Here is a 22,398-nt window from a genome sequence, read left to right as displayed (position 1 = left end):
ATGTGAATTCAGTTTGTTTAAGTCCTTTATGTTTCATCCAAGTCACAGATTTCACAATGATACGCCCACCCCCTTTGTATCATGTATAGGCAGTGATGCCAACATAACTATTTCTTGAATAATATTAATTAGCTTTAATAGTAAGATACTTAAAAGCACACTTTAATACTGTCAGAGACCAGTATTGTGTCAAAAAAAACTTCATAAAGTTCATGAAAGTTATGGAGGAAACCCCATAATTTACCTTTCCATTGTGACACCACAAGAAACACCTGACACATCTCTCATACAGTTTCAACTAAATGTTTTTATGAGGTGTTGATTGCAGGGCTCACTGAGTATATTCTGGGGATTCTATAGGTGATTATATTCCTCAGATTCCTCCACACAGTGGCAAGAATTTGCCATGGGAAATAGCTGAGAGGCTACTTAAATCCACTCTCAAGATGTTGACATTTCATCTCAGCAGGGTCACCAGTTTCCTTTGTATGTATGTGTGTGAAAAACTGGACTGATGAAATCTCCACAAAACAATTCTCTGAGTGGGATACAATTCTTATTATTTAATTATTGGCAGGGGAAATCCCAGATTTAGGTTTAAATCTTTACAACTCCCAAAGCAGGAAGGATGTATGGCTATATCACTTCTGCTTGGCTCACATTAGGCTGTTTAATCTGTGCAACCAAGATTGAAAGACATTGAATTGTTACAAATTAAATACCCTCCAATTCAGGCAGTATTGGCCAATAGGGCTTTGGAAAAATGTATTAACCTTATTCAAGACCTATGGATAAAAGTTCAACTTAAACTCTGTAACTCTGCTTTGAGGAATATAAATTACAAGATAAGACAAGAATAATTAGATGGTGTTCATATTACCCTGATTTTAAGCCTGATTATTTTGATCCTAGATTTAAAAACTGGATAGCCAAAGGAATAACAACATTTTAAAAGCAGGAATTAAATATATATCTACAATTACATCATTAAGTTGTTAGAAATGGCCCACTAGATACGGATTACTCAGGGCTGAAAGACATTATAGGAGCCTATTTTTCATAGTTAAACACATATCCAGACCTTATAAGGCCTACATGACAAAAAATCTCATTCCAAAGGCTATGTTAAAAATAAATGGGAAAATTAAAGTAATTTTGAGCTTTCAAAGGAGGAATGGTACAGCTTTTGTGATTTTCACTGGAAGTGCACTAACTCACATACGTGGAGAGAATTTAGATGGACATGTGTAATTAGATTTTTGTATTATCCCAAAGAAAAAAGCACATTTTACAGATGATTCACGTGCTGGAAACAGTGTGGGAGCCTGGACGCCAATCACTGGCATATAATGTGGGAATGTCTAGTAATAATGAAATTACATTTCTGGTCAGAGATGTACAAAACATTGACGGGCATATTTGATATGGAAATACCTTTCCAGTTTAACACTTTTATTTAAGAAAAGTCCGCTTTCACTCAGGGCATTTCAACTTATTTGTTGTTCTGATATCTGCTAAGAAAACCATCACTAAGCACTGTCTGCTTCCTCACTCCCCCACAATAGAAGAATGGACAAATATGGTTAATAAAGTATAAATAATGGGAAAAAATATTTTTCACTTTGCATACAAATAAACTGATTTACTAAGTTATAGTCAAAAAGAGTTTTCTTGTGAGACAGTCATGGCTATGTAAGGAAAGCTTTCCTGGTCTTCTAAACAATTTTGGGTTAGGGTTAGGGTTTGTTTTTAAAACTTAGATAACTTACTGGATTGTCTCACAACATGTTAATGCGTATCTCTGTTGCTAGAAATCCCTCTTTCACAATGAAAAATAGTTATTGGTCATTTTATAGGATGGATATTGTTTTTAAAAAATGCTGTTCATTTGTTGCAGACTTCTAATGCTCCCTTTAACTGCAAGGCTATTTATTTTTTACTTTTAAAATGTTCGCAACTATCTCAACACTGAATAAAGACTTGCAAAAAAAATTTTTAAAAATGATGAAATGAACAAAGTGGCCATAAAGTGGCAGGATGTTGCCAAAGAGTGTAGATTCACTGCCTTTTCTGACCTTGCCATGTATTTATGGAGGGGGAGGAATCCTGTAAGTTCATCTCTCTAGACTGTCGAGATTTTCTGTTTTTTCCTGAAATGCTAAAGAACTTTGCAGGATGTTGAGGGGACAAGTGTTTGTCCTCAGCCTTGTTGACTTGTGACCCTTTGAAATAATATAATCCCTGACCACATTCCATCACAGGTTGCACACACTTCTTAATCTGTTTATCAGTGAAGTTCGGTGAAAGTTTCACAAAATCATAATAAAATGTAATAACACGTGAATATTAGCAGTATGGTACCTGGCTATGGCGTGGGTGCTCTAACCCATTCTATACTTCCAAATAATCTTATGATCGTAAGTGAAACCTGTGCTGATGGTAAGCAGGACATGCAGGATGAGGCAGTTTGGAACATCTGTAGGAAAAACTCCCATCAGAATTAATTTTGCTCTAACAGCTGCCTACAGTAGGAGCCTGGATGTCGTGTGTCCTTACCAGACATGAACAGGACAGGGTAATTAGATTCCTCTCAGAGCTGCCAAGCCCTAACACTGAGAGCATCCCATGCCTTTTATGGACCCATGCTTGAGGATGTGTCTCTGGGTTAGACTGCTGTCTGATAGCTCTGGGATCGTTCAACTTTGTCTAAGTGTCTGAGGTCGTTTTCAGGGAAGAAAGAATGTGTTCTGGCTTCTGTTTGAAAATGTTTGAGTTAAAAACTGTTTTTAAGAGATAGCTCATCTTTTAGACGTCTGACTGGTTTGAGAGTATCTGTCATATAACTCCTAATAATTTTGTAGATGTCATAAGAAGTTAAGAAGAAGCTACTTACACTCTGATTTTGTTGCCATGAAGTGTCAGGCGAATGGTTCTGTGCTGCTGGTCATTTATTTAAAGGAATAAATCAACTTTATTGATATGTTTTTTGTTTTCTTATAGAGATTTACATAAGAAGATTGATATTACACTCATGTCTCTACAGTAAATATTAAGATGTCAGCAGCCTGTTAACTTTGCTTAGCATAAACACTGGAAACAGGGGGAAACTCTTAGCCTGGCTTTAGCCTAATGGCTAACCACCTTTGTTGTATGTCATACATCCCTCTTTCCCCACATTTCCTGTCTTTCTTTATACAGTCTACTATAAAAATAAAGGTAGAAATGCAAATAAAAATGTTTGAAAGAGAAATAAAAACTGCTAGACTTTGTGCCTCTCCGCATTTCCAGCCTTTATGCCAAGCTAAGCTAAGCAGTATCTGGTTGAAGCTTCGCATTTAGCGTTATCAATCTCATCTAACTCCTGGCAAGAAAGCATTTAAAATAAAAATTTCCCCTAAATATGTATAGATAATGTAAGTGATGGTGAAAGGATCAGTGTGTAGTAGACAGACTGAACAATAACATTATTCTTTGTGTCAGGTGTTGGTGCGGTTATCTCTGCTGCACATGATTTCCATTCAATTAAACTGGGTTATTGAACTGTGAACAGAGAACCTGTCGGTGCTGATTATCTTCTCGTTCTCTGCATCATTCCCTTTCACTATCTCCCCCTTGCATCTTTTAATCCCCCTCTCATTTTTCCATCTCTAGTGGGGAGTCTGGTGCTGGGAAGACGGAGAACACCAAGAAGGTCATCCAGTATCTGGCTGTTGTGGCCTCCTCACACAAAGGCAAGAAGGACAGCAGTGCTGTAAGTACACATGTTAAGTGAGAATGTTGTATTAAAAGTTAGGATGTGCCAACCAGTTCCCTCACACTTCAAAATATGTAGGAACCTGCCCAGTTTAATCCTGTATATCAACATTTCCTCCAAATAGCAACAATCAGGAGCACAGTTGGCCTACGTGAGTAAAGGGGAATGCCTAAAGTGTGTTTTTGTGTGTAGTGTTTGCGTGTGTTCCTTCATTACGTTAGAAAAGTGCATGAAGATGGTGTCACTGAGTTACCCGAAAACCCTTTTTTTTCTTCATGTAATTATTTTTCTTACAGCAAGGGTCAAGATCCCGAACCTTACTGCTCTTGAGTTAGAAGGCGTTTCCCCTAACATTTGTCGTTTCTGTATCTTTACCCAACCAGAACTGATTTAGACTGCATGATCATCGTCGTCATAGTACTGACTCCGAATCACTTTTCAAACCTACAAAATGTTCAGTGAAGGACGTCTAATGTTGCATACTCCTGAACAGGTTTATCATGTTGAGTTTTGTGTCCTCTATCTTCTCAAGAACACCCTTTCACTGCCAGTGGAGATTAGACTGAATCCTCCCCGGCAGTGAAAGGGTCTCTCACAGATCAACGAGCACAGTGTGAGCATGCCCATCTCCTGGTCTTGTCTATCAAACACCGACCCCCCCTTCTCCCCCCCTCCTCATACACCTACCTGTCAGTTACCCTGACACGGGGCATTGACTGTGTTGTCCTGTAGCATTTATTGGTTTGCACCGTTTCTAAAAACTTCCTGTCTGGGCTAAAACAAGCTCTGACACCCTCTGTAAGGTTTGATTAAGAACTCTTCTTGCGCTTCAGGCTGGATCAGGCCTGAGTAAGATGAGGACTCGATGACTCCTGACTAGATGCTCATGGTTTTGGTTTTGATGGCATTGATGTAGGTAACAGAGAGATTCAGTTATAGGTCAAAGTGATACTTCCCTTTGCCATTGACCCTGCTCACCCCGCTCACCCACAGGGGTTTTGCCCCAGAGGAAATGTTGTACTGTACTCTGTCCTCTGTTGGACTTCAAGGCTCCCACGGACCTTGCCTGAACAGAAATAGCATTGGGTTGATCTCTTTGCTCTGCTCTCACTTTCTCTCCTCCTCAGGCACGACTTTGACTCCTGCTGCTTCTGTCTTCATAAGTATCTTTACATAAACAGAATCTCCAAGAAAACAATCCTTCCCATCTGCTGTTACTTTCACTTTCTTGCCATTTCGCTTTGCTCTGTTTCTCTTTTCCTTCTCTCTCCTTTCTTTCCCAGTGACTTAAATGAAAAGGACCCTCCTCTCTGCTTTGCCAACTCTGAACTGCACCTCAGCAGCTGGTCTGTATCTTTCCTCTCTTTCCATAAACTTAAAAAAGATCTTTGACTTTTATCTTGATGAATCCAATAGACAAACAGGACAATAAAGGTACAAATAAAAAACAACAAACAAACAGGGCAGCATATTTTCACAGCTAAAATGCTAAGATTAGTTATCTCCTATCACCTTTACCTCTTCATGTAAATTAAATAACAAAGCCAAACTTCATAGAAATCCCCTCATGAATTGTTAGCCTTTGCAATTAGAGATTCAGAAATGTCCATGGTTAATTCCAACCATTCAGCTTTGGATGGCTTTGGATGTTCGTCTTCCAGAAGGCAGAGAACAACCCTCCAATAGAATTGTTTGTTTTAATTCATCATCATTAGAAAGAACATTTGTCAACAGATATTTTGAAAATGAGTCGTCTCACATTCCCAGTTCCAGTGGCATTTTTAACACAAGTCGTGCTCTCCTTCTCTTCATGGCTTTAGCTCGTTTACAGGGTAGCTGAAGGGAGTGTTTTTAAGTGAGAGAGTAGGTAAGGTAGAGGTCTGTAGCACCTGACCTTGACGCTCGGCTGACACGGACCCCTTTGATCAGGTGGATTAGCTCGATGCAAAGTGACGGTGTGTCTGCCTCATTTACTGACCATCACCCAGCTCCACCTACAGTCCAAAGGCTCTGCAGTCACGCTGGAAGCAAATCGCATCTCCTGCAAGTCTGTTCGTGAATCAGAATCATTTTAGTTTGCCGATACACTGAATCCAAAGACTATGGGGGGATTCTTTAAGGGTTTTGTAATGCTAACATTATTGTAAGGCCTCGTCTGACCCAACATAACCTCAGTCTTTTATCGCCTGCTGTTTTTACATCGTCAACAGCAGCTTCTCCTCATTTTAAAAATTTCTCCCTAAACGGGTAGAGAAATCTTAGGTCATGGGTCTGTGTTACATAATATACTGTAGAAACTCAAAGGAGATTAGCATGGAATTATATTTTGCGCTTACAGATAATTGTACATTTACTTCGGCATCCTTGATCTTGTTCTTTTATGTTTTCTTTTCTTTTTACATATCAGTGAGCCTATCCTAACCCACACCCACCCTGAGCAACCTCATCCCCACCAAACACCCCCTGCTGCCCTCCACCTCAAGTAACCAATCAGTGTGTAACACCAGTGTTTCTCACTGTCATCACTAGGGGGAGCTGGAGAAGCAGCTCCTGCAGGCCAATCCCATCCTGGAGGCCTTCGGAAATGCCAAGACCATCAAAAATGACAACTCCTCTCGATTTGTGAGTTAACTGTAGACGTGGATATTTTGATGTTTTGGTTTCTAATGTGATATGATTCTTTATTTATATCTTGTTTATGTATTGGTAATCACGCCAGTCCATCCTGTAACATCTTCTTTCCTCATCACTCTAACAGGGAAAATTCATCCGCATCAACTTTGATGTGACCGGCTACATTGTTGGAGCCAACGTTGAGACCTGTATCCTTATTTATTTTCTAATCTTTGACATATTGTTCAGATTATTTCTCAGCCTAAAAAAAGAGATGTCTTAAGTCTCTGATCTGGAACATGAAATGTGGTCTAAAATGATTTCTTCATCTGTCCCTCAAGTCACACTCCTACTTTTTAACATGGTAGCATCTTATTATGTATCATGCTTTCATTCAGATCTTTATATGGGGCTGAAGTTCGTATAGCATCAGCATAGAAAATGTTTGTATTCTTTAACAGCTAACTGCTCTCAGATCTGCTGGAGAAGTCTCGCTGTATCAGACAGGCAAAGACAGAAAGAGCTTTTCACATCTTCTACTACATGATTGCCGGTGCCAAAGAGAAACTGCGTGGTGAGTTACAATCTACAGCTCAGTCTTAGTTTCAGTTTGACTCTCATGTATTTTTAGTTGATCCACTGGGATTTAGAAATAGGTCATGTAATCCTTTAACTGATGTTAAACCATGATAATTAAGTTAAAGCTGAGAAAACATGCTCCTATGTGTGGTTGAGCTGTGTTGTTGTCCTAGGCCAGCAACTAATTCACAAAAAGTGAAACCTTCATTCATTCAGAGGACACTGACTTGAACTATTAAGACACATTAAATCACCAACTATGTGACTATGTGTTTTTTCTCAGAGGAGCTTCTTCTGGAGCCCTTCAGTAATTACCGCTTCCTGAGTGCGGGCCACGTTCAGATCCCTGGCCAGCAAGACGATGAGATGTATGAAGAGACCATGGAGGCCATGAAGATCATGGGCTTAACCGATGAGGAGAGAATCGGTATCAGTGACAATTCTGATCTTACCTCTGCTTGGCGAGAGCAAGACAGGCGGCTAAGAGTGGGATTGGGTAAGACGCGACTACTGTCTCACTTTAACTGTCACACTTGTTTTTTCCAGATATCCTCAAGGTGTGCTCCACAGTGATGCAGTTGGGAAACATCGAGTTCAAGAAAGAGAGGAACCAGGAGCAGGCCACCATGCCAGACAACACCGGTTAGACACCTTTACTTCCTGCTTAGAAAATCTGTGTTTATCAACTTGTGTTAATTTGACAATTTTCAATAAAATATTCACTTTACTTTATTTTTATCTATGGACGTGACTCTGCACGTAGACAGAGGAAAGAGACATGCAGTTAAAGTTTACCAACACATTTCTTGTTGTGTCTACAGCGGCACAGAAGGTGTGTCACCTGCAGGGCATCAATGTGACAGACTTCACCCGAGCCATTCTCACCCCTCGAATCAAAGTGGGCAGAGAGGTGGTGCAGAAGGCACAGACCAAAGAGCAGGTACTGCAAGTGGTGCACTGTGTGAAACTATAAGAACAAGGAAACCCAACCCAAACCTGTCATCTGAGTTTAAATTATTCTTCTTCATCAGTCTCATTAGATATCTTCTGTTTGTGTGTATCTGTAAGGCCGACTTCGCTACTGAAGCTCTGGCTAAGGCTGTCTATGAGCGACTGTTCCGCTGGATCCTGTCCCGAGTTAACAAAGCCTTGGACAAAACCAAACGCCAAGGAGCCTCCTTCCTGGGAATCCTCGACATTGCCGGCTTTGAGATCTTTGAGGTATAGACATGTCGATCGCTGAAGAGTCAGAAAGCAGGTGAACACCAAAATATACACAAAATATTCATGCAGGATGAGTGTCTTTAGCTCTGTCTTTTGGTTGTTACAGGATAACTCCTTTGAGCAGCTGTGCATCAACTACACCAACGAGAAGCTGCAGCAGCTCTTCAACCACACCATGTTCATCCTGGAGCAGGAGGAGTACCAGAGGGAGGGCATCGAGTGGAACTTCATCGACTTCGGCCTTGACCTGCAGCCCTGCATCGAGCTCATCGAGAGACCAGTGAGTGGCCTTTAGACAGCAAATACACGAAAATCTACTTCACCTAATGGTTAAGCCAAAAGAGTTCTCTGGCCTTTCAGAGATGTTGTAGTGATTTAGTATGCTGTAATGTCTTAATGTCTTAATGCTGGTAAAACCTTGCACTCACTGCACTTTCTCTGTAGAACAACCCTCCTGGTATCCTGGCCCTGCTGGATGAAGAGTGCTGGTTCCCCAAAGCCACAGATATCTCCTTTGTAGAGAAACTCATGAACACACAAGGGAACCATGTGAAATTCGCCAAACCTAAACAGCTCAAAGACAAGACAGAGTTTTCTATTTTTCATTATGCTGGGAGGGTGAGTATGAATGGATGTGTGTAGTATGATATAAACATGATGTGTTGCCTTATTGAGGTTGTAAATCTTATATTATATCAAAAAAAAGCATATATGTTTCAAGGTCAGATAACATTGATGTTGTTTGTAGGTGGACTACAATGCCACTGCCTGGTTGACAAAGAATATGGACCCTCTAAATGACAACGTCACATCTTTGCTCAACAACTCCTCCAGCCAGTTTGTGCAAGACCTCTGGAAAGATGGTGAGATGTCTGAATCACCTGCTCTCAGTCAGACACAGCTCGCCAACAAGGGGCTACATTTATATTTGAAGGAATTATCTATGAGAATCAGTTATAAATATAATTTCATATTTGTAGCTGTCAGCTTGCATAGACGATTTGTTAATATACTAATGAAGAAATTTGATCAAGGATCTCAGTGCAGTGATACTAATAAAGATGAATATTTGATAACTGACACTGCAATGATATTTGATTGTGAAGTACATCAGCTTGTTTGTAAATTAAAATTGTGTCCATCTCATTTTGGAGTTAAAGGCTCTATCTGTTAGATCTGAAACAACAAATAACACAGTGGTAGACAGAAACACATGCCGCTGCCACCCTCACACAAACCTTACCTGTGGACACTGAGGTGACAAACACTTCACCGCTTTACATCTAGGTTCTCTCATTTTTCTACAAACAAAACACTCGAAAGACTCACTCAAGATTTCATATTTTACTCACAGGAAATGAAATTACAATAGGAATCAAACACATTAGATCCAGCACACTTTTTACCATTTTAAGTTGAATGGACACACTTGTTTTTTTCCCGTTTAACATAAACGTGTTGAATGTTACAGCTGACAGAGTGGTTGGTCTCGACACGATAGCCAAGATGACGGACAGCTCCATGCCGAGCGCCTCAAAGACCAAGAAGGGAATGTTCCGCACGGTGGGACAGCTCTACAAGGAGTCTCTGGCCAAACTCATGACCACACTGCACAACACCCAGCCCAACTTCGTCAGATGCATCATCCCCAACCACGAGAAGAGGGTAAAGAAAAGTGTCACACGTGTTTCATATGGCCAATTTCCTTCCTAGATGACGTCTGTCTGACACAGTGATTATTGTAGGTGATAAAAATAACTTATTTGACCTTTGACCACTGTCAAATTGTTTCAGAGTAGGACAGTACAGTAGTGTAGTGATTAGCACTGTCATCTATCTAGATGTGTTAACCCTTGTGAAAGGCTGACCCCCTGTGACCATCTCCAGATCCTGTGAACCTGAGTAGGATAAGCATTTCAAAAAATGGATGTATGTTTTAGGGGAAAAAATAGGTATTTATAACAGATCCAGCATTTTAATCTATTGCGTCATTGTACAATCAAACAGTATTTGCTTTTATGTTACATTTATGTATTTCCAAAGACACAAAAACAACAAAACAACACAGCCAGGCAATATCGAGGGAGTTATGTGTATTTCCTTCATAAAACCTAGTGCATTAAAAATGAAATCCTGATCTCCTCAGGCAGGGAAGCTGGATGCTAATCTGGTCCTGGAGCAGCTGAGGTGTAATGGTGTGTTGGAGGGGATCAGGATCTGCCGACAAGGATTTCCCAACCGAATCGTCTTCCAGGAGTTCCGCCAGCGGTGAGTGGGATCTGAGGGCTCACTAACCTCCTACAGTGCTACTGAGTGCATCATGTTTTCAAATCCAGTTAATAATATTGCTGCAAAGCTTTCTGAACATATTAAGCTTGACATATTTATTGTCTCCTTACAGTTATGAGATCTTGGCTGCTAGCGCTATTCCCAAAGGTTTCATGGATGGTAAACAAGCCTGCTGCCTCATGGTAAACTTACTTCAAAATCCCAACCAAAAAAAACACATTCAGTGCAGTCACACAGATATTTCATCCCAATGTATATAGTCTTATTCTTTGAGAGCCATTAACATCTCATCTTCCTCACTGATCTCCTGTCTGCATAGATCAAACATCTGGACTTGGACCCCAACCTGTACAGGATTGGACAGAGTAAGATCTTTTTCCGAACAGGAGTGTTGGCCCAGTTGGAGGAGGAGAGAGATCTGAAGATCACTGTGATCATCATCGCTTTCCAGGCCCAGGCTAGAGGCTTCCTGGCAAGAAAGTATGAATAAACAAGCCTCCTCACACACACTTCACCATGTAAATAAATGTCAATGTCTGTTATGCGTTTTGCTGCTCACAGGTTCAGTATATCTCATCTTTAAGACAGTATTTGGGCTTTTTTTTATTTAACTGGAGAGAGGGTTTCATATTTATTTTTTTTGTTCTTGCAGTTTCAATCACTATAAATTTGAACTTTGCATATTATTCATCATATGTTGTTTTTACTGCTGTATTTTTAAAGGGCATTTGCCAAGAGGCAACAGCAGCTCACAGCCATGAAAGTGATCCAGAGGAATTGTGCTGCCTACCTCAAACTTAGGAACTGGCAGTGGTGGAGACTCTTCACAAAGGTCAGCTGCTTATTCATGTAACAATATCACAATACTCCCCTGTGCTTTAGGCTCTCTTCTCACTTTTTATGACCCTTGACCCCATGTTAAAAATGTGATGTTGCCCATTCTCCTGAACTACAGGTCAAGCCTCTGCTGCAAGTGACCCGACAGGAGGAGGAGATGAGTCTGAAGGAGGAAGAACTGCAGAAGGCGAAAGAAGTTGCTTCAAAGGTTGAATCTGAGCTGAAGGAGATCAGCTTGAAACACACATCGGTAAAGGATGAAATCTGCAGGAATGACACAGACACATTTTTGCTTTCAGTGGATGTCACAACCATCTAAAACTGCCTCAAAGTATCAAATTGATGCTCCTTTTCAGTGATTATTTATATAATAATAATAATGATAATAATAATAATAATAATAATAATAATTATAATAATAATAATATTTAATAGTGTTAAATAAGAACAAAAAATAAGATACTGTGAGTTGTCCACCTGGAATCTATTGATAATGAAGCTGAGCCAAATCTTTTTCTCTCTGTGTGCTCCAGGTTTTGGAGGAGAGGAACGCACTGCAGGAGCAGCTTCAGGCGGAGACAGAGCTGTACGCCGAGGCTGAGGAGATGAGAGTTCGTCTGGCGGCTAAGAAGCAGGAGCTGGAGGAGATCCTTCATGAGATGGAGGCAAGGCTGGATGAAGAGGAAGAACGTGCTCAGGCGCTGCTATTGGATAAGAAGAAGATGCAACAACAGATGCAGGTCTACACATCTGTTTCTTGCTTTGCTGTTGTTTTGCTGCTATTGTTGCTGTAAAATGTCACTTTGCTTATCTCCACATTTAGCTACGCATATTCTGACAATGTGATGATATTGGAATTGTGTAGGAATTGGAGGAACATTTGGAAGAGGAGGAGGACGCCCGTCAAAAGCTGCAGCTAGAGAAGGTCACCTGCGATGGAAAGATCAAAAAGCTGGAGGATGACATCCTGGTAATGGAGGACCAGAACAACAAGCTGCTGAAGGTAAGTACAGCATATATCAGACAGGCCTCACTATAGGTCAAGAAATGCAAATTTGGCAAATAGATAACCTTCTTCGTGGTGTTTTGTAGGAGCGGAAGCTGATGGAGGAGAGAATTGCAGACTTCAGTGCCAATCTGGCTGAGGAGGAAGAGAAGTCAAAGAACCTCACCAAGCTCAAAAACAAACACGAGTCCATGATCTCTGAATTAGAGGGTAATCATCTTTTATGCATTCTCACGTATTAAATGCCCTCAAACCATTACTGATGTCACAGTTAAAGCTGTACTATACCAAGAAACATAGATTTATGCTAACTGTTCCCCCTCTTCTGTACTAATAGTCCGCTTGAAGAAAGAAGAAAAGAGTCGCCAGGAGCTGGACAAGGCTAAGCGGAAGTTGGAGGCAGAGTCGAATGACCTACAAGAGCAGATAGCCGACCTGCAGGCTCAGATTGCCGACCTCAAAGCTCAGCTCGCCAAGAAGGAAGAGGAGCTACAGAACGCCTTGGCCAGGTAAAGTCCTGAAAAGTTACATTAGTATCCGTTTACCACCATATCCTGTATACCACATCAACTTTGAACCTGTTCAATGCTATTTCTATAACTTGTGTTATGCTCACTAGTATCTTCCTCTGCCCTTAATATTTTCTTCTCAGGTTAGAAGATGAGACAGGCCAGAAAAACAATGCTCTGAAGAAGATCAGAGAGCTGGAGGGACACATCTCCGACCTGCAGGAGGACCTCGACTCTGAGCGGGCGGCCAGGAACAAGGCAGAGAAGATCAAACGGGACCTCGGGGAGGAGCTGGAGGCCCTCAAGTCTGAGCTAGAGGACACTTTAGACACAACTGCCACTCAGCAAGAACTAAGGTCAGTCATAAAATACTAAAATATAATAAAATGCAAAACTTGATATTAATAAACTTATTTTCTTTGTTATCCAGTGTAATATACAATAATTTTTAAATCGCCAACACTGTTTCTAGGAACTATTTGTAATATTCCTTTGTTATTTAAAATTTTAGATATTGGTGTCAGAGGTCATAATTGTTTAGGAAATATCTGCATAATCCATCCACCTGCTCTGCAGAGCCAAACGTGAGCAGGAGGTGAACCTGCTGAAGAGAGCCATCGAGGATGAGAACCGAACCCATGAGGCCCAGGTCCAGGAGATGAGACAGAAACACACCCAGGCTGTGGAGGAACTCACAGAGCAGCTGGAGCAGTCCAAACGAGTAGGCCTGCATTATTTCATACAGTGTTATACATACTTAGGTGCCAATTAGCTTGTTTATTTAGTTTAAACTTCCCTTTTTTGTCAAATCTAAATGATACTGATGTTCTACTTTCTCTTTTCTGCTCAGGTGAAGTCAAACCTGGAGAAGGCGAAACAGGCTTTAGAGAAGGAGACGTCAGAATTAACCGTTGAGGTGCGCTCACTGACCCAGGCCAAACAAGATGGGGAGCACAAGAGGAAGAAGTTGGAAGGTCAGGTGGTAGAACTGCAGTCACGCTTCACCGACAGCGAGAAGCAGAAGGCTGAGCTGGGAGAACGCTGCTCCAAGATCACTGTAAATCATCAGTCACATCAGCACTGTACAGAGCAAAAAATACCACACATATACGCTCAATATAAAACTCCAAGAAACCTCATCTATTTTTATTTTCATAAAGGTTGAACTGGAGAGCGTGACAAACCTGCTGAATGAAGCAGAAAGCAAGAACATCAAACTGAGCAAAGACGTCAGCAGCTTAGCCTCCCAACTCCAAGACACACAGGTAACCTGACATGCAGCAGAACTTTCTGAGCTGTACTATATTCCTTATACAATTTGTATGTTATATTTCCTCTGATAGTTAAATACACAAAATAATGCTGGCTGGCAGCAAGTTGAACTGAAAACTTTGACCTTTGACCTGATGTGTTGCTACAGGAGCTGCTGGCTGAAGAGACGCGTCAGAAGTTGCAGTTCTCCACAAAGCTGCGGCAAGCAGAGGACGACAAGAACAGTCTGCAGGAGCAGCTTGAAGAAGAGATGGAGGCCAAGAGGAACGTGGAGAGACACGTGTCCACCCTCAACATCCAGGTCAGAGGTCAAACTAGGAGTCGCTAATTATCAGATTATTTAGTAGTAAGTGGGAGGTTTTTAGATGTGACTCTTGACAAAGTAACCTGAAAAAAAAAGCAAAATTCCACTTTTATCATCAGTGACTGACGCAGTCTTGTTCTGCCCGCAGCTTTCTGATGCAAAGAAGAAGCTAGAGGAGATGGCAGGAAACATTGAGCTGCTTGAAGAAGGCAAGAAACGTCTGCAGAGAGATTTGGAGGCAGCCAACACCCAGTTTGAGGAGAAGGCCTCTGCATACGACAAGTTAGAGAAGACCAAAAACCGTCTGCAGCAGGAGCTGGAGGACACGCTGATGGACCTGGACAACCAGAGACAGAACGTGTCCAACCTGGAGAAGAAGCAGAAGAAATTTGACCAGGTCAGATAAATCCAGAAAAAAGAGATACTGCCAGAGGATTTTGATTAATACAAATTTGTATTACCACAAAAAAGTTGACAGAAGTGATTACTGCCACATAAAAGAAATATTATAGTGATTTGAAGCATATTGAGAAAACTAATATTTAACTGAAAGGTAGGTGTAGTCATTTTTCTCAGATTTCGCAGATGTTAATTGAACTTTAGCTCATGACTTTTCAAAAACATGTTGGATTGAAGCTACACATCCATTCATCAGTGGTTATTTGACCTGCAGATGCTGGCTGAGGAGAAGAGTATCTCCAGCAAATATGCAGATGAGAGAGACCGTGCTGAAGCTGAGGCCAGAGAGAAGGAGACCAAAGCTCTGTCTTTGGCGAGAGCTCTGGAAGAGGCCCAGGACGGCAGAGAGGAGCTGGAGAGAGCCAACAAGGCCCTGAGGATGGAGATGGAGGACCTGATCAGCTCCAAGGATGACGTGGGAAAAAATGTTAGTGCTGGAACATCCCTGGACAAATTACACTTCAGACTGATATCACTGGATTCATCAATATGATTTGTTTATGATAAATATAGTATTCTGGTTAATTTGAAAATATATTGATGGCAGGTCCACGAGCTGGAGAAGTCCAAACGAGGCCTGGAGGCCCAGGTAGAGGAGATGAAGACTCAGCTGGAGGAGCTGGAGGACGAGCTGCAGGCGGCTGAGGATGCCAAGCTGCGTCTGGAGGTCAACATGCAGGCCCTGAAGGCCCAATTCGAGAGAGACCTCGTGGGACGGGATGAGATGGGCGAGGAGAAGAAGAGGCAACTGGTCAAGCAGGTAAAGAGCCATAAAAACTATGAGAAAAATATGGTTGTTGAACGTTGCACCAGCTACATCAGAAATCTAAGTGACGGTGTGCACTGATCGCAGGTTCGTGAGCTGGAGACAGAGCTGGAGGATGAACGTAAACAGAGGGCCCTGGCAGCAGCAGCCAAGAAGAAGCTGGAGACAGACATGAAAGATCTGGAGGGACAGATCGAAACATCCAATAAGGGACGAGATGAGGCTATCAAGCAGCTCCGCAAGCTTCAGGTAAGAGTGAAGGGCTGGAAAAAAATGCAGCAGCACATTTAGCACAGAAAAGTTTATCTAAATACTGTACAGTCTTGTTCTAGTTTTCATTGTCATTTTTTGGATGCACATTTTCCTCCAACATTTCCTTCTATTTCTAAGCTTTCACATTGTTGGAGGCCTTTACTTCAAACAATGAGAGTACCAGCTTCCAACCCATATCCAAATTTAATATATGTACAGTACATATATTGAATTTCCATATATGAAATAAATGTACATATAAAATAAAAACATATTTAAAAATTATATAGGAAACCTATTAGAAATTGGAACAATTTCATATATTGACATGTCCCACCCATATAAAAATGTATGTTTATGTATGTATGCTTAAATTATAGACATATGTTACATAAATATATATCCATCCCAAAGACTGTCAGTATATATTGATATTATAAATAGTGGGTTCCAAAAGTCGGAGACCACTTGATAGACAGTAAGAAAAACATATAAAAGCCTATAAAATTTTTATATGTAGGTTGTTTTAATAAACTTGCTTGCAGCATATTATACCATATAAAAATTCATCATAGATATTTTTAATCTATGTACAAATTTTACTATGGGTATTTCATATGTATTATAAAGTTAAATCTCCACATATCCAGAGAATGTATATACATAATAATTATATATCCCCTTATAGGTGACATATATGGCACCATCACTCTTGATATAGGAACATACATATATGTTACATATTAGATTTTTCTATGGGACGTTACCTCATGTTGAAGTGCTCTGGTCAGAAATACTGGGTTACTATGTAAGAACAGACATGGAATGTGCTGAAAACTCGCTTGAACACAGCACATGACTCAAAAGCTCTGGCCTCAGTCCTGTAAATGTACCTGGTAAATAAATTAGTCTGATGCTGATTGTCTCTATTTGTGTTTCTCTTCCTCCCTCCAGGCTCAGATGAAGGACTACCAGAGGGAGTTGGAAGATGCCCGTGCCGCCAGGGATGAGGTGCTGACTACCGCAAAGGAGAGTGAGAAGAAGGCCAAGAGTCTGGAGGCTGAGCTCATGCAGCTGCAGGAGGTAACACTTTAGATTCCTAACAAGGTAGACAATTGTCTGAGAACAGAGGCTTGAAATAATGAATTCATCACTAATCTGTTTCTAGGAACTGGCTGCAGCTGAAAGGGGGAGGAAGCAGGCAGAGGCCGAGAGAGACGAGCTGTCTGATGAGCTGGCGAGCAACTCCTCTGGAAAGTGGGTGGAGAGTTCACGCTGTTGCCTTTGTCTGTGAACTAAAAGTAGAAAAGAAAATATGATTACATTTGATTTCCCTGTGGCCCCTGTGTTCAGGTCAGCCTTGGCAGATGAGAAGCGTCGTCTGGAAGCGAAGATCTCCCAGCTGGAGGAGGAGCTGGAGGAGGAGCAGAGCAACATGGAGATCCTCAACGACAGGCTGAGGAAGAGCTCACAGCAGGTGACCAGACTGTTGCAGCCATATGAGTCTTCACTAGGCTCATAGAGTCCATAGACCTCGTCCCTCTCTCCATTCCTGTTTCTCCTGTTAACAGCACATATTCCCGACACAGGTGGATCAGTTGAACAACGAGCTGCAGACAGAGCGCAGCACCTCCCAGAAGAATGAGAGCGCTCGGCAGCAGATGGAGCGCCAGAACAAGGAGCTGAAGGCCAAGCTCCAGGAGATGGAGAACCAGGTCAAATCCAAGTTCAAGTCCTCCATCTCCGCCTTGGAGGCCAAAGTGGCACAGCTGGAGGAGCAGCTGGAGCAGGAGAACAGGTTGGGGACAAAGAAACACAAAAAGTATTATGTCTGATAAATAAAGTTGTTGTTGTTGTTAGGTGGTTTCATGCCATTACACACTTGCATCCATCTAAAAGTAAAACAAGGAATTCATTTACCTGCTCCAGTAAAGTCTGTATCGTTTACATCAATGATACTTATTGTGTACCACTGTGAATTCAAGGTTCACTTAAGAAAAACCCTGCTTTCAAGCTCCTTTATTCTTTTGCTTTTCATTTTTTAAAATGACATCTGTTTAACTTCCTCAGTCACCTTGAACTCTTCTGTCTTTTCTCAGAGACAAGCAGGTAGCTGCCAAGAGCATACGCCAGAAGGACAAGAAGCTCAGGGACCTGCTGATGCAGGTGGAAGACGAAAGAAAACAGGCAGAGCAGTACAAAGACCAGGTACGATCTCTTCAAGCACTCACACACAAACAAACATGTCTTTCCACGTTTCTTGTGTCCACAGACAAGTACATGTGTCCAGTGCATAGGCGTGGTTTGGAAGAGTGGCCTGTCAGAGAATAGTAATCCTGTATATTATCCCCATTCACTAATCAGGCGGACAAGTCAAGTACTCGCATGAAGCAGCTGAAGAGGCAGCTAGAGGAGTCGGAGGAAGAGTCTCAGCGTGCCTCAGCCGCCCGCAGGAAGCTGCAGCGGGAGCTGGATGAAGCCACCGAGACAAACGATGCCATGAGCCGCGAGGTCAACTCTCTCAAGAGCAAACTCAGGTAGGACGAAGGGCCAAGGAATCTATCTTTCCATGTCTATTTACCTGTCTGTCTTTTTTCATAGCAACTTTATTCCTGTGAAGCTCCAACACTGCACAGATACCACAAAAGGAAAAACAAACTGTTAAATACTCCGTATCCTGAGGACATACTGTATATGTGAAATACACACTACAGACAAAAAGTACAACTTTTCACACAAAACAAATAATTGACACTTAGTCTTCACAAATCGTATCTACAGTCCTCTTCAGAGGGATGTAAACAAACATTTAAAGCATTGAAGATTGTCATTTAGTTCAGTGGATTTAGCCTTGCTGAGCACAAGCAAAACAATGATGTCCATCTCTATTCCAGAGGCAACCCTGAACCCAAGGAGTAACACAGCAGGTACCTCTGCGCCTGAACGTTACCCCATCACCATTTCTATATTAACTTATTGTAACTTTTCATTCATGCACACTCTTAATGCTGTCATTTCTTTCATTGAGCCTAACTGAGGGAAATATGGCTCATCGGCTACCAGTGATTCACTTGGAAAAAAAATGTTCAGCAGTAAGTCAAGTTGCCCCATTTGGTTTCCATTACACCTATTTCCTGGTGGCCATATTTTTCTCAGTGCTTGGTTTAATTGCCATAAACCAAACTCATTTTCCTGAGCCAGGACTTAAATGAGTTACAAAGATAACCAGCGTGCTTAACCCATAACCAAAGCACAACCTGTACATTCTTCGGCAATCCTCCCTGTAGTGTGCAACACCCGAGTGGTTTTCAAAAAAAACCTTAACCACCTCGGAAACTGCCACACACTCCTCTCACCGTCATGCTGTGTTTGTGTTTGTTTGCGTCTCTGCCTTGTGTGTGTGTGTGTCTGTCTCTGTGGCAATTTAGGCGTGGAAACGAGCCCTCCTTTGGCAGCGCACCTCGGCGTATGGGCGGAGGCCGCAGGGTGGTGGAGGATGCCTCAGAGGAGGAGCCCGACGTCCAAAGTGACTTCAACGGAACAAAAGCCGCGGAGTAAAAGACATCAAATAAACAGATGTCGACATTACCTTCCAGGGCAAGGTCTGCCACTTAAAACAAAGAATAACTTCAGAAGCCTGTTATGTTATCTAGTTCTTCCATATCACTTCAAAATATATATTTTCTCCCATTTTCAGTAGTGTACTGATCTATCTTCTTGTTTTAGACCACCTTTTCTTGACACAAACCAACCAGGAGGACTTGGTATCAACTAGGGGAGTTGTTTTGGTGGCTCTGCTGATGTGTGATTTGCAGTTCTTTTATTTTTATTTTTTTTAAATTTACACTGTTTTGTACTGCACTGAATGACTGATACTTTCTTATGCAAGGTTTTGTACACAAAAATAGGTGCCTCTAATTACCACGCTAAGTTGCCAGCGAAACCTCGGGTCTCCACAATAAGTGACCTTAGAACTTAAAGCAGAGACATAATGTAAATCTACAGATGTGTAACTATTATCAGCGACTGTCGTCCTGTTGCCTGTGACTGCTGTTAGTGTTGTTTCAGAGCAGCACTGATCTGGTTTATCAGAGTGGCTATGTAGACAGATTCTTCTATACCCAGTCTGCTTCCAATCAGTGCTGCCACTTGTATCCCCAATGAACAAATATTTAGCTGTTAAACATTTTCTAAAGTCACAGATTTATATTATTTGCACCTTTCCTGTGCCCAGATGTGTTTAGATAATGTTTAGTCAAGAAAGAACAGAACGTTTGAGGGTGAACAAGGTTTAGGGTTGTTCCGACTATAAAATCATGAGCCAGATGTCAGTATTGGGCACTCAGCAGCACTCACATCTTCATTTTCAATATTTTTCCTTTGTCCAGATTTACTGTACCTGTTAAAACGCCGCTGATCACCCTAAACTTACTCATTCTCATTTCTCTAATGTTATATGTAATCAGCTGATGTTTACATGACACCATTTGTATCTATTAATTGTTGAACCACCTGCACAAGAAATAAAGATATTTAAAAAGAAAAAAGAAAAAAGCTTTGATTTATTTTCTTTTAATGTTTCTGTCTTGGTCAGTAACTTCAGAGATCAAACTGAATCATCACAACAGAACATGATTCTCATCTGTTCAGTTCAGTAGAAAAACAACTGCAAACCAACAGGATAAAAGTTGGGTAGAGTACCTCAGGCACATACAGTTTAAAGTCCAAATACAGAAGCAGTCGCAGAGGTGTTGCATACAAACAAACACCCAGTACACAGTGGTCATAGAGTACAATTACAGTTAGCTCATGTTAGTTTGTGGAAGGTTAAACAGCAAAGAGGAGCAAGAACTGCATTTCTCATATGTATGAAGTTAATTCCTACACACAGGCTACAGTGCAGTACAGAGCGATGACTGATGTGTAAATGTATTTAGATATGTACTGAAATATCTGCTTTATGGGCTGCTGTATGGCAGTAATGAGAACTCCAGATCAACCAGAAACATTTCAGGGGAAAGCTCAGGTGTCATGTTAAAACTGTTAATCACTATTTCCCATTCATAATATCTCTTACTAAAAGGCAGGAGAAGGGTATTCAATATAGGCTCTATATACCTACACAAATATAATATGAACTGTGCTTATCTTTGACCTGTTAAAATCTATTATTGCTTTGTCTTTTCTCCTCGTTCGCCCACCATATGACCTTCTATGGCAGACAGGTCTCACACCTATAGAATTATTACTATACATTCAGTAGTGTACACGTGCCAATCTGAAGTCTACAGTCAAATAAAATAATCTTGGTAAAAAAAAAAGTTCTTGCTAACACTAGATCGTAAATCTGCAGCATGACAAATCTTATTTTTGAGGCATAAAACCTAAACCTACTCTTCACATTTATAAGCCTTACATACCAGAAAATAACAAGTCTGTTAAAACAAGTCTGTGCAATGGCAGGAAGGAGGAGACAGAGATGACCTGGGCCAATGGATTGAATTTAACAACCTACTGTGTGAACCTGCTCGAACTAGCCCGAAGAAACGTGACATTTCCTCATTTCTAGAAGCTTGGTAGCATGAGGGATACATCACCGATCATTTATTTGAACTTAGGCCTACAAACTGAAGAGGTAATAACATTGAGGAAGGCAGCGATGGCTAAAACATCAGCTCGTGGCAGCAACTAATTCATTCTTAACTACATTTGCTTTGTAACAGTGGTGATTGAGGCAGAAAATAACTTTCATCATTGTTTTAACCATCGTTGTATCCAGCCCCCCCACACTGGTCTTTGTGACTTACAAGTTAATTGATGCCATACTTGATAAGAACTACATTATTCAAGCCCATAGAAGAATAAAGAACAACAACTGACTTGTTAATGAAATTACTAACAGAATTTTAACATTTCATCATCAGATTAAAAAAAAAAAAATCATAATTTTTTTCATTTATCACAGCTTTGGTTTGGACTTGGTCAGAAATGCAATATTTGCTTTATTTATTTATTTTATTTTTATGAACGACACTCCAGGTTTTTGGTCCCTATACCAGGGTCACTTCCAGTGGCTGTTATTAATAAACAGTAACAACTGGCTCTAGTTTCGGCCCCTACTTCAATGAATTTATGGGCAAGTGCAACAACCACCCTTAATGAGTTTTCTGGGAGCAGAAATGTTCCAAAAGCCCTGTTGTGCTTGATCCATCACAGAAAGCAAATCAGCAGACACAGACGGTTTTCTCAGATGCAACCCACCACAGCGTCAAAGATACAGTAGGACATAAAGTGTGAGGAGTTGGTTCTGCATTCCTTGATTTCATACAAGCTGTAGTAGTGCTGCTTCCTATGATAGATATGGTGTGATACTAGCCTGATGCAGCAGATGTCCATGCGCTGATTATGTGGGGCACAGAGCAAGGAGAGTGGCTTTCCTGTTCCAATAGTTCAGCAGGGCTCGAGGCAAACAAGGGGAGACAGCTCAGTTCACAGTCCCATTGCTGTAGTATATTAAGGAGGGGGGTGGGGGTT

The 22,398-nt window shown here is 41.2% G+C and overlaps 1 protein-coding gene across 3 annotated transcripts in view; it reads left to right on the top strand.

Moving 5' to 3' along the window:
* Nucleotides 1–20,418, top strand: part of myh11a (myosin, heavy chain 11a, smooth muscle) — a 31,340-nt gene extending 10,922 nt beyond the window's left edge. Inside the window, exons 5-43 of one of the 3 annotated variants that reach the window (XM_023422150.2) lie at nt 3,652–3,751; nt 3,879–3,905; nt 6,284–6,376; nt 6,513–6,576; nt 6,843–6,941; nt 7,230–7,373; nt 7,493–7,588; nt 7,768–7,886; nt 8,015–8,167; nt 8,277–8,450; nt 8,615–8,788; nt 8,919–9,033; nt 9,642–9,835; nt 10,317–10,438; nt 10,572–10,641; nt 10,779–10,939; nt 11,183–11,291; nt 11,415–11,546; nt 11,830–12,036; nt 12,162–12,299; nt 12,389–12,512; nt 12,640–12,811; nt 12,955–13,167; nt 13,388–13,532; nt 13,662–13,868; nt 13,972–14,076; nt 14,232–14,384; nt 14,536–14,784; nt 15,061–15,273; nt 15,394–15,606; nt 15,700–15,861; nt 16,819–16,947; nt 17,033–17,121; nt 17,218–17,341; nt 17,454–17,662; nt 17,964–18,072; nt 18,229–18,401; nt 18,759–18,791; nt 19,293–19,491. In XM_023422150.2, coding sequence (XP_023277918.1) covers nt 3,652–3,751; nt 3,879–3,905; nt 6,284–6,376; nt 6,513–6,576; nt 6,843–6,941; nt 7,230–7,373; nt 7,493–7,588; nt 7,768–7,886; nt 8,015–8,167; nt 8,277–8,450; nt 8,615–8,788; nt 8,919–9,033; nt 9,642–9,835; nt 10,317–10,438; nt 10,572–10,641; nt 10,779–10,939; nt 11,183–11,291; nt 11,415–11,546; nt 11,830–12,036; nt 12,162–12,299; nt 12,389–12,512; nt 12,640–12,811; nt 12,955–13,167; nt 13,388–13,532; nt 13,662–13,868; nt 13,972–14,076; nt 14,232–14,384; nt 14,536–14,784; nt 15,061–15,273; nt 15,394–15,606; nt 15,700–15,861; nt 16,819–16,947; nt 17,033–17,121; nt 17,218–17,341; nt 17,454–17,662; nt 17,964–18,072; nt 18,229–18,401; nt 18,759–18,783 — 5,305 coding nt within the window. In that variant the 3' untranslated portion in view covers nt 18,784–18,791; nt 19,293–19,491. Of the gene's footprint in view, nt 1–3,651; nt 3,752–3,878; nt 3,906–6,283; nt 6,377–6,512; nt 6,577–6,842; nt 6,942–7,229; nt 7,374–7,492; nt 7,589–7,767; nt 7,887–8,014; nt 8,168–8,276; nt 8,451–8,614; nt 8,789–8,918; nt 9,034–9,641; nt 9,836–10,316; nt 10,439–10,571; nt 10,642–10,778; nt 10,940–11,182; nt 11,292–11,414; nt 11,547–11,829; nt 12,037–12,161; nt 12,300–12,388; nt 12,513–12,639; nt 12,812–12,954; nt 13,168–13,387; nt 13,533–13,661; nt 13,869–13,971; nt 14,077–14,231; nt 14,385–14,535; nt 14,785–15,060; nt 15,274–15,393; nt 15,607–15,699; nt 15,862–16,818; nt 16,948–17,032; nt 17,122–17,217; nt 17,342–17,453; nt 17,663–17,963; nt 18,073–18,228; nt 18,402–18,758; nt 18,792–19,292 lie in introns of all 3 variants that reach the window. The other 2 variants (XM_023422147.2, XM_087178200.1) reach the window with 2 other exon arrangements.
* Nucleotides 20,419–22,398: the final 1,980 nt, after the last annotated feature.

Source organism: Seriola lalandi, unplaced genomic scaffold (assembly GCF_002814215.2).
Source record: "Seriola lalandi dorsalis isolate HSWRI2012SDOR001 ecotype SW California unplaced genomic scaffold, Sedor1 jcf7180002054678, whole genome shotgun sequence".
In the NCBI taxonomy this organism is placed as follows: Eukaryota; Metazoa; Chordata; class Actinopteri; order Carangiformes; family Carangidae; genus Seriola; species Seriola lalandi.
The sequence above is the reverse complement of the archived record's forward strand: the minus strand, read 5'-3'. Positions and strand labels throughout refer to the sequence as shown.